General features: G+C 48.1%; 1 protein-coding gene across 3 annotated transcripts in view; it reads left to right on the top strand.

Annotated features, from left to right (window-relative positions):
- NCK2 (NCK adaptor protein 2) overlaps positions 1 to 11,578 on the top strand; it is a 119,128-nt gene extending 107,550 nt beyond the window's left edge. For all 3 annotated transcript variants that reach the window (XM_040224215.1, XM_040224217.1, XM_040224216.1), the window contains exon 5: positions 10,367 to 11,578. In XM_040224215.1, the coding sequence (XP_040080149.1) occupies positions 10,367 to 10,561 (195 nt within the window). In that variant the 3' untranslated portion in view covers positions 10,562 to 11,578. The remainder of the gene's footprint in view (positions 1 to 10,366) is intronic.
- Positions 11,579 to 11,960: the final 382 nt, after the last annotated feature.

Below are 11,960 nucleotides of genomic sequence, written 5' to 3'. Positions count from 1 at the left end.
GAGGTATGTGAATGGCCTCAGACAGCAGGGGTATGTGGGGCTCATGTTAAGCAAGATGAACACAGATGCTCTGTACAGCCTGTGTGTGTCCTGAGGCCCCAGCCCCACCTATGCTGACATCCACTTGGACTGCCCAGCCTTGGCTGTACCTCTGCTCCGCAAGATGTGTTCTTGTAGGTGAGATGGCAAGTACGGAGTGTCTCAGCTTCTGGAGATTTTGCTGCCTCTTGAGTGGGGTCCCCCCTGTTCTGTCCTGCAGACCCCAACATCATTTTCTCCCCAGGTTTCCCTGTGTTGATGACCCAAACTTGTTTCCTGTCTGGGTCTGAGGTGCATCAGATGTTCTCAGCAAGGCAGACACCCTGTTTCTGACACAATCTTTTGTTGGTTGGTGTTTTTTTCTTTTTAAAGTGTGTAATCCTCAGTATGTCTCTGCCACAGGCACCACTGAGTTTATCTCTGAAAAGCTTTTAAAGCACTCAGGAACAGAACTAAAAAGGAAAAGGGCAATTGTTTTAAGAGAGGGGTTTGTGTGTACAAGTTGAGTCAGCGGTATGAGGCCTCTCGACTTGGAGCATACCTGTTTCCAGCACAGTTTTGGGGTCTGTGTTTCCGGTGTGTGGCCAAGTCTGTCTGGGAGAACTGGGCTGTCATTCCAGGTACCTTTTTGTGTTTTCATTGTGAAGGTACTAAGCTGGTTTTGTCAGTCCTTTTAAATATACCTGCCAGAGTGAAGCAAAAGTTTTGAGGATGGAGTCCAGTATGATCATTTTCTGTTCGTTCCTATAGACTTCAGTTTAATTATATAAATGCAAACTGTAAGACTAGTCAGCCCGTGCTATGTACTGTAATTGTCCCCTGAAAAGGTTGATACTACGATTACTAAGTGCACAGTCAAGATTCCTATTGACTGATCTAGAGGGAGTTCAAGCCCACAAAAGTGGTTTCCCTTCAGACAGAGAGGGGCAGCTGTGACGGGGTGGAAACCAGCCCCCCAGTGGTGGCAGCAGTGCGTGGTGGCGAGCACATGGGACCTAAACAGTAGCTGCATCTGAAATCTGGGCAATGAGCTTTTCTCATCCAGAGTCAGTGGTTTCTGGCAGGACATCACATTAAGTTGTTCTCACATGAAGTCTGCTCCGTGCACAGACCAGGAGGCTTCAGAGAATCAGGTCCAGAGGACTTGCAATCTCCCTGAACAGAAACTCAAAGAAAGCACCAGAAACCCCGTCACAGTAGGAGGTGATCGAGGGACAAGGATGATTCAGAGTCAAGGAGTCTCGTCCTGATTTAGGAACATTGGGTTTGAAGAGGCTTCTTAGAAAGGAGAGGGGTAAAAGCAGCCCCCCAGAGTGAAGGCAGTGCCCCCGGGTTCTTCTCTATGGGGCTGGGGAAGGGGAAAGTCTTTAGCAGGAGGCAGAGTGTCACTGGCTTAGAGAAAAACTGTGACTTGTCCATGAAACAAGCACCTACAGGCTGTGGTCACTGTCAGACCTTGGGACCAGGTCCTTTTAGAGGTAGAGGAGGGTAACTTTCTTATCTGCACTCCACTCCCAGGAACTTGAAGAAGCAGCAGTGTGACATTTGTCTCGCGTTATGAGAGGAGAAGGCCTTTTCTAAATAACTAAAGTATTGCTTGTTTATTTTAACCATTTTTGGCGGAGGGGAGCCTTTCCACATTTTGTTCCTTCTGTTTTAATTTAGAAAACTGAGCTACGACAGCTCATCGTGTGCTGGGCCAGTGGCTCTCGGGGTGGGGAAGAGGCTCTCTGGGAATTGCTTAGCTCTGCCCCTGCCAAGGCCCCGGCTCGGCCTGAAGGCTGTCAGGTGGCCCAAGGGTGTGCTGGGCTGCTTGTCTGGCTGGAATTCGCTGTTACACGTGGCGCTGTCTGCTGTGTGTGTGCCTGTCTTGTGCCAAAGAGATGCTCAGGGCCTCTCAGCTGTGCTGCTGCTCTTCTTCTGATGACAGGGCGAGCCAGCTGCGCTGTCTTCATGCTCGTAACTAGGTCTTTGCCTACCTGTCTTCTGCAACCGTGGGGAGCCGTTCAGATGGACAAGTCCATTGCTTATCCATTTTCTGCCTCCACTGCCTCTGCTTCCTGCCTGCACCTTCCCGTCTTCTTTCTGCCTGTTGTCTTTTTCCCTGTTCACTCTGGCATCTCTAAGGTGAGAGCCTACTGTTCAAAGCTGCGTGAGCCTGGAGCCCCACAGCCTGACCCGCTTCGGGGTCCTGTTTCTGCAGGACCCACAGGCATCCCCATTCAGTTTCCTTTTCCTTCCTCTAGGTCTGTGTGCTCAGGGCTCACCTTTGGTCACTGCAGAACCTGTGATTCCTCAGTAAGCATAGCTGCTTTTTTAGAATGCCTCTTCAAGATGGGTTTCATTTTTTTCAATATCCCAAACAATTTCAGTATAAATGAGCAAGCAAGATTCTTGCTTGATACTTTGCATTTTAAAATATTCCATATTTTTCTGTATTGAAAAGTGAAAAGCTCTGAGTTCTGAGAAATCTATGCTTGGGCGGGGGCCGGGGGGAAGGGTGGACATATTTCAGAACAAGCAAAGCATTGGCATATCCTACGATATCTGGGGTCAGTGATGTGTGGGTATTTCAAAGGCGTGTGTTAGACATGGTTTATCAGCCAGTGAATGGACCAGATGACCCTGCTTCAGCCCTTTTCTATCTTGCATCTCAATATCGAATTTTCTCTCTCCCCTCCTCTTGCTCTCATTCCTTGCCTCTAATTGTCATTTACCTTTAGCAGCTAAAGATGGAACAGGGTCAGTTCTTCGTATTTAATCATTATATTCCATCCATGCCTCATTAAATCTAGAAAATTCAAAATTCCTACCTGCCTTCTCATCTCATGCTCATCGTAAATCCTTATGTATTTGTTCAGACTTACTCTGTGGATACGGCTAGGAAACTGTATTACAGTGAAGAATAACCAGTAACTAAATTTCTGTGTACTCTGTAAACTGTCAGTGTTTTATTTTTTCAGTTTCTGTAGAAAGTGACAGCTTACAAACTAGGTTGAGGTCTGCAAAGCATCAGCCTGTGGTGTAGGAAGCTGTTTTTCTCTGTAAGATGTTAAAGATCCCAAAGAGATCATCTATTTCCCCATATTTTGTGTCCCTATGTTTTTGTGTCATTTATTACGAAGGGCTTTGGATGGAGTTTTATCTCTGCTGTATTATGTGTAAAAGAAGGTGAAGAGTGCTGAATCCCCTTTTTTGGAGGGAGATGCTGTAGAAAGTGAAACAGAGGGCTGCTTGTTACCTGAAACCTGAATTGTGGTGAGAGCAGAAGGAGGCGGTGCAGGCAGCTGGGCTGTACCACTGGGTGCCCTGGGGGAATCCCAGTCATGTGGCCGAGGGCGGCTCAGTGGCTCGTCCTGGTCCACGGAGGAGACCTCCCATCGCCCTCTCCTGCATTCTGCCCAGACTCTGCTCTCTCCTCCTGTGGACCTTCGCTCATATCTGGAAAACTGTAGAGTACAGCTGCCCCCATCCCCCTAGCACCCCCATCCCTGCCCAGTCTAGGCACACATGCCATTCACACCTCACTCTTCCTCCTTTCCATCTGGGAAGCCTCTGTGAGCCGTGCTCCTGGGTCCCACGACGGGGCCTGTGCTCACAGGTGTACCTGGCTTCATTCGTGGTTGTGCTGTCCCCATGGCAGCCAGGTCGGCACTGGAGTGCGTGGTGTGTCATCCTGTTGGCCGTTGAATCCCAGCACTGCATGAGACCTTAGGAAATATTCTCCACATTGACTGATGATGCAATTGTCCAGCATCTGTGTGTAGATTCAGAGTGACTGGGAGCCAGCAGCAGCCAGAGGAGGTGCCAGCATGCCCAGCCCTTTCTCTGTGCCCACTGACCCCTGGGCTTGTGAACTCAGGTCAGACTTGGTGGCCTCTAGCTCAGGATTGCTGCCACCAGAGGTCCAGACAACCTCCCTTCAGGCTGCAAGTGTAACATGAAGAGAGATGAATGTCCAGTAAATCAGTGGGAACTGAAAAACAGTTCTTTCAAACTAGAGTGCAAGTGTGAGTGTGTGCATGCTCAGTAGCTCAGTCCTGCTCAACTCTTTGCAACCTCATGGACTGTAGCCCACCAGGCTTCTCTGGGGAAATTTCCCAGGCAAGAATGCTGGAGTGGGTTGCTATTTCCTACTCCAGGGGATCTTCCCGACCCAGGGGTCAAACCTGCATCTCATCTCCTGCATTGACAGGCTGATTCTTTACCACTGAGCCACCTGAAAATTCTGTCAAATAATTCATCTGTAACAGTATTTAGAAACATTTTCATAAAACCCCCAGATCATTAGCTCCCTTGATGTAAATGTTTATTGACATACTTGCTGTTGTTTAGTCACTCAGTTGTGTCCGACTCTTTGCGACCTCATGGGCTGCAGCATGCCAGGCTTCCCTATCCTTCACCATCTCCTGGAGCATGCTCAAATTCATGTCGTTGAGTTGATGATGCCATCCAACCATCTCATTCTCTGTCACCCTCTTCTCCTCTTTTCAATCTTTCCCAGCATCAGGGTCTTTTCTAATAAGTCAGCTCTTCACTTCAGGGGCCCAAAGTATTGGAGCTTCAGTGTCAGTCCTTCCAATGAATATTCTGGGATGGTTTCCTTTAGGATTCACTGATTTGTTCTCCTTGCAGTCCAAGGGACTCTCAAGAGTCTTCTCCAGCACCAGTGTTTGAAAGCATCAGTTCTTTGATGCTCAGCCTTCTTCATGGATATATACTGCTCTCATGTAAATTCACAAGTACTTACTAGAAATGATTCCCCCCAAGAATTAAAAGCTGTAGTGGAAATTTTTAAAAAAAATGTATCTTGGGACTTCCCTAGTGGTCTAGTGTCTAAGATTCCGAGCTCACAATGTGGGGGACCCAGGTTCAATCCCTGGTCAGGGAACTAGATCCTGCATGCTGCAACTAAGACTCAGAGCAGCCAAATAAGTCAGTATTAAAAAAAAGAAAAGAAAAGAAATGAGTCTAATAAATTGTAATATGAGAAAGGTGTGCACAGCTGGCACATGTATTAATAGCACCAGTGTAAACCTTTCGTCTTTCTACTCCATTTCTTATTAGCTGTAACTGCAGAAGGACTGTGAACAGGATTGTCTCCTAGGCTGGAGGGCTCCATTTTCATTTACAGAAGAGAGGTAATTCAGGCTTTGCTCCCAGTAATCTGCTGATCACTGCAGTCAGTTAGCAAGGAGAAAAGAACATAGAAATTGCTAGGGTTTCTTTGAACTGTATCCCTTGTTTTTAACAGCACACAAACACAGGCAGACCCAGAGCGAGGGGTGGGAAGCCCGCAGCCTCAGTAGGCACACTCCGGCTCTCCCAGTGAATGTTTTCTGCCCTGATTGTGGTTTCTCGGGGACTTTCCTGGTGGCTCAGATGGTAAAGAGTCTGCCTGCAGTGTGAGAGACTCGGGTTCAATCCCTGGGTTGGGAAGATCCCCTGGAGAAGGAAATGGCAACCCACTCCAGTATTCTTGCCTGGAAAATCCCATGGACAGAGGAACCTGGCAGGTTACAGTCCATGGGGTCGCAAAGAGTCGGACATGACTTCACTTTTCTGTGGTTTCTCAGCGAGTGAAGGGGAAACACCTTGTCCGATGAGATGAGCTGAGGAACCCAGATGGAGGGAGGAAGGTTTGCATTCTGCTCTGCTCGGCTCTCCGTAAACATTTCTTTCCTGGAGGCTGGCAAGCCCACCTCTTCTCTCTACTGCCAGGAGTCTTTACTGCCTGTCCTTTGAAAACAATTCCTTCTCGACTTGCAGGAGAAATTCTGCAAGAAGTGTTTACATTTTGGTCTCAAGATGCGGGCGAGGAAAGTACTTGCCCACCAGAGATGGTGTCTGAGGCATCTCACCGCCCTCTCGGGGCCAGTGACTGGAAGCCAGTCCCACCCCAGATGCTGGGCCCCTGGGCTTCCGTCCTCTTCTCGGTGGTTGAGCCAGCAGACCCCCATCAAGTTTCTGTGACCTGCTTAGCTTCAGAGGGTCGCTGAGTCTTCCTGCCCAGCGCCCACGGCCAGTGCAGACCAGTGTGGCTTCATCCTTCACGTGACTTCCCCAAGGCTGTTGGGACAGACAAGCCTGTAAGGACCAAGACTGGTGGCCCCAACTTCTCGGGGATCCGCTCCCCACCCCCCCCACCCCCCCCCACCCCCACCTCTGGAGCAGCCCCTTTTCTTGTCAGATCCAGGAGGCTGGCTTCTTGAGAAGGGAAGAGAATCCTGGCTGTGCCACCCAGGGGGTCCCCTGCAGGGAGTATCTAGAGCAAGGTCTGACCCCTCAGGGCAGAGTCAGACAGGCTTCCCCAGCCTGGGGGTGGGCTTTGTCATGGAGCCACCTCCTCCAAGGTGCATCTTAGCATGTGAATCACTTTCCTGTCTTGTTCTCATGGCCCTGAACACTTGAAAGCACTGTGGGTGGTTCACTCAGACCTCATTTCAAACTGCATCTGAAGCCCCTGGACGGCCCTGCCCCTGAGCTGCTCATGCAGGGGGTCTGCAGTGGGGCCTGAGAATTCGCTTTTTCTGACAAGCACCCAGGTGACGCTCCTGGACTTGGGAGCACAAATTGAGACCCCCTGGCCCAGTTCATCCTCAGGCTTCCTTTAGAACTTGGTGACATGTAACAGTGCATTTTAGCACATAGATCAGAAGCACAGAGATGCTGGAATGAGAGTTCTCTGAAGGTTCGGCACCCCCTGCTTGGTATAAACTTAATTCCTCCCATGTCCTTAACTTCAAGGTTTCTGCTCAGGGGCCCACAAAATTAAAAATTACTGTCTCTGCTACAGTGACCAGTTTCACTGCTGTAATGCATATGTACAGGAGACATATCAGGAGGCTAAATTAAGGCACTTAAAAGCAAATTCAGAAAGTCAGCTGATTGTGGGGCATAAGTAAAATTGAGTCTATCACATAGTGACGCCATCTCATGCACTCCCTCCATACGATGCCGCTTTGTCTATGAACTGATTAAGAGTCTCTAAAACTAGCTCAGTGCCCGGCTGGTCCTAAACGTAAAACTGAAGTCGCCTTCTATCTTTATCAGAAGGCACAGGCTTTTGGCACAGAACGTATATGCTTCTAAAAATGAACAGATCTTGAAACTACACATTGCTTCTTGAAAACCAGAAACCCCAAGAGAGAGCTGAGCAGTCCCTAACATGTATATACTGCTGGACACAGGGCATGGTGACTGCTCGAGTCTTCACCCATCAAAACTGACTGCCACGTGACAGGGGCCAAGGGGCTGATGCTCAGGCCGTCCTGTGCAAAGCACCTGTCTGGCGGTACCTGTTTACTTTGTTCTGTTTTCAGAACCATACACAGCATCCAGCTTGGGTGGGAATACTGATAACACTGAGGCAAGCTCACATTCATCTTGATCAGTCTTGTGTAAATGTGAAAATAGCAGTGATTTGAGAATTGTGCAGTTGATTACTTAAAATGTCCTTCTGTGCTGTTTAGACTATTTTACCTTGTTTGTATTAAAGTATGGCCAGTTAATGAGGCTTTCCCGGTGGCCTCAGCAGTAGAGAATCTGCCTGCCAGTTCAGGAGATCCAGGAGACTCAAGTTCGATCCCTGGGTCGAGAAGATCCCCCGGAGGAGGATATGCAACCCACTCCAGTATTCTTGACTGGAGAATCCCGTGGACAGAGGAGCCTGGCAGGCTACAGTCTCTGGGATCACAGAGAGTCGAACACGACTTAGCGACTAAACAACAGTGGCTGATTAGCAAAGTTGTGATAGTGTCACGTGCATGGCAGAGGGACTCAGCCATACATACACATGTATCCCTTTTCCTCCAAACTCCCCTCCCTTCCAGGCTGCCACATAACACTGAGCAGAGTTTCTTGTTTTATACCGTATGTCCTTATTGGTTACCTGTTTTAAATATAGCAGTGTGCACACTGATGGCGGGTTGATCCGATGAATCATTCATGATGACTCATTTCTTTTTTGGGGAAGGGGCATAAGAGATCAAGTTGGGAAAATAATTTTCAAGTTCTGTATACCCCTATCCACCCCTAATCCTCTAATGAATGGCTGTGATTCTGGAAATAACACACAACCCAAAGCCTAACTGGATCTAGATCTTCTCATCTCTTCCTGAAATTTTATTCCCCCAGTGTTTCCTGGGCTTCCCCCAAGGCATTGGGCCCTGGGTTTAGTATAGAGATAAGATGAGATTTTCCCCTCAAAGATTTATTTGGTCTCTTTTGGGCAAAGAGACACACAATTACTAACTAACTAACTGAATATGTCTATCTCTGTGATACTTTTTTAAAATTTATTTATTTTAATTGGAGGATAATTACAATATCGTGATGCTGACAGTTGTGACTGTTGGGGACCAGTGGCCCACCCCAGATCTGGGTTCTCCTAGATCTCTTTCCCTGAGTTGTCATTGGTTTATATGGAGTTGTCTCTCATATTGCAAGATCTGTTCACTTTTGATCAAACATTTGCAGAGTCAGTGTAAAAACCAATGAAGGGATATTTGTTGGTTTTGTCCTGGTGGGAGACATGTGAGCAGGGGCTGGGTTGGTGGGTCGTCACCAGCAGTGAGTTGCTGGTTTGGGGAAGGGTGAAAGTCTGGGCTCAGAATTCACTTTAGACCTGGATCACACAGCTCCCACCATCTGTTGAGCTCTCTGTGGACACAGCCGTGGATTAGACGCAGCCCTGACCAACAGATGTATCAGGATGTCTTCTGCTGGACAACAGCCAAGGAGATGTTTCAGTGAAAAAGAATCCACGTGCCAGTGCAGGAGACGTGGATTTGATCCCTGGGTTGGGACAATTCCCTGGAGAAGGAAATGACAACCTACTCCAGTGTTCTTGCCTGGAGAATCCCACGGATAGAGGAGCCTGGTGGGCTGTAGTCCATGGGGTCTCGAAGAGTCACACACAACTGAGCAACTAAGTGACAGTAACAACAAAGCCAAGGAGAGTGGAGCTTATCCAGTCTGGGGATGCAGAGGCATCTCCACGTGGCCATTCTGGGCTCTGAGCCCCTCAGGAATGGTTGAGCAGGGAGAGGGACAAGGGGTGGCTCAGAAACAGCAAGAACAGGAGTGACAGTGAGACGGCAGGGTGGGACATCCTTCCATCTCATCGATTGTTATTGATTGTCTGTGTCACCCATCATGTTCCAATCTCATTCCTTATAGTTATCCACCTTTCCTAGCACTGCTTTTTTCTGTTGTGTATTCTTGCCTCCTTTGTCACAGATTAATTGACCCTGAGAGTGTGGATTTATTTCTGGGCTCTCTATTCTGTTCCACTGACTTTTTTTTTTAATCAAACATTATAATTGTACAATATAGAGAAGTATAGAACAAAATACAATTATCGGAGGATAACTACCCTGCAATATTGTGTTGGCCTCTACCACACATCAACATGAATCACCCACAGGTACACATATGTCCCCTCCCTTCTGAAGCCCCGTCCTGCTTCTCTCTGCACCCCATCCCTCTAGGTTGTCACAGAGCACTGGGTTGAGCTCCCTGTGTCATTCAGCAAATTCCCACTGGCTCCCGTACACATATGGTAATATGTATGTTTCCAAACTATTCTCTCAGTTCGTCCCACTCTCTCCTCCCTCCAGTGTGCCCAAAGATCTGTTCTCTGTGTCTCTACTGCTGCCCTGCAAATAGGTTCATGAGTACCATCTTCCTACATTCCATACACATGTGTTAATACACAATATTTGTCTTTCTTTTTGTGACTTACTTCACTTTGTATAATAGGCTCTAGGTTCATCCACCTCATTAGGACTCATTCGCATGCATTCTTTTTTTTTTTTTTTCCTATAACTAACATTCCAATTGTATATATATATATATATATATATATATATATATATATATATACACACCACAGTTTCTATATTCATTCAGCTGTCTGTTCCATTGACTTTGGTGTCTATATTTGGGCCAGCACCATGCTGTTGGCTGAGCTCCTAATAGTAGTAGAAGCCAGAGGAAGTGTATTTCTAGCCACTGCCTATGTACAGACCACTTTCTACAAATCCAAGAACTAGCTGGGGAAATGAAAAATGTGTAGTATTGGTTAGCATCAGTGCTGTACATTTCAGAACAAGTCTCCAGTTTTCAAATAGCGAAAGTACATTTTGCACCAAAAGTACTAAGTACAGTGTCACTTTTCTTCAATCCAGAACACGAGCATCTCACCAGCCTCCAGGTGGTTCTAAAGATCAGGAAGTGGCCGCCCTGGGTGTGGACCGGAGCCCAGGCTCCCCAACTGGTGCGCGGAGCCCAGTGGTAACCTGTGTGTGTTCTCTTTCCCCCACAGCCCAGTGACTTCTCCGTGTCTCTCAAAGCATCAGGGAAGAACAAGCATTTCAAGGTTCAGCTGGTGGACAACGTCTACTGCATTGGGCAGCGGCGCTTCCACACCATGGACGAGCTGGTGGAGCACTATAAGAAGGCCCCCATCTTCACCAGCGAGCACGGGGAGAAGCTCTACCTCGTCCGGGCGCTGCAGTGATGCCCCGGGAAGGCGCCCTGGCTGGGCTCTCCTGCAGGCCCCATTCTCTCCGCCTGGTCCCCTCTTTGTCCAGGTCGGTTATTTGCCACCGCCCCACTCTTTGCCATCCCGGGCCCTCCCGGCTGGTTTTCGTGATGAGAGGTGGACAGAGCGAGTCGGTTCACTTTATTCCTCCTCTGTGGGAGACAGCCTTAGTCCGTTCACACCGCTCGCGCCAGCAGACCCCCTTATAGACCTCGGGCGCCGTGTGGATGCACCAGAGCTGCCCTTATGTCCATGAGCCACAGAGCAGGCGGCACCTGCTTGGGGACCCCCAGTCCTGACCCCAGCAGCTCTCCATCCGTGTCGTTTGCACTCCCACGGCTCCCAGGCTCTCCGGGGACAACCCTGGGCGCTGTTAGCAATACTGGAACCACCGGGCAAGACGGGAGGGAAGATGCTGTCCAGTGCCTTTGGGGCTGCGCTTGCAATAAAGAAAAGAGGTCCTGGAATGCTGGTTTGCAGAAGAGGGGCCAGAGACTGGGGGAGACGGTGGTTTCAGAAATTTCCCCCCGAAGTGCCATCAGCAGAGTGCTCTTTCCTCTTGCCCTTCGGCTCGTTTCAATCTCACAGTGATGTATTTAATTCTCAAAGTCATATGTACCTGTAGCCATTTGTTGACACTAATGCAGATGATTAAGGAAAACAGGTGATCTTTGGGGAGGGAAGCAACCCACACTTCACACACACACACACACACACATACACGCACACACACAAAATATATATATATATATAGTATTTGCTTTACAGGGAAATTTTTCAGGGTTTACAAAAGGATATGTGATTGGTAGTAAGAGACACAGAATGTTTATGAAGAAATTGCATTTTCTTTTCTCTTTACATCCGAACTCCTTTATAGTTCCAATATACAGTCTTGAGATGGCACATTCCTACAGTTGAGGAAGGGGTCTTGAGACCTCCTAAACTGCATACTCAGTTTTTTGGATATTGTAATAAAAAAGTATTATGACGAGAGCCTGTGTGTGTTCATCCTTTGCCAAGCCTGGACTGAGCAGTGGGGAAGGGGTTCCTATAAGCTTGAGCACTCAGTGCCCCCAGGGAAGTGCTTTGAGGAGGACTTCTAATAAACTTATTACTTGTGTGTTTTCTTTTTCTACGACCACGTTTTTGTATCTTGAAATAATAAATTTTAATTAGCATGACTCCAAGAGAAACCAGAATCTCAAGTTTGGTCCTAAAGTTACTATGGAAATTATATACGTCACCAGCCTGTTATCCGCTAGCCTTCTCTCCTCTCGATTTCCTCTCCCTTCTCCTGCCTGCCTTTCATGCACTGGGGAAGCTGTTGTCCAGCCCCTCTGAGCACTGGGCACCGGGACCAGAGAGCACTGGCTTG

Source organism: Oryx dammah, unplaced genomic scaffold (genome assembly GCF_014754425.2).
Source record: "Oryx dammah isolate SB20612 unplaced genomic scaffold, SCBI_Odam_1.1 HiC_scaffold_25, whole genome shotgun sequence".
In the NCBI taxonomy this organism is placed as follows: Eukaryota; Metazoa; Chordata; class Mammalia; order Artiodactyla; family Bovidae; genus Oryx; species Oryx dammah.
Note: the sequence above shows the minus strand (reverse complement) of the source record. Positions and strands in the feature narration are given on the sequence as shown.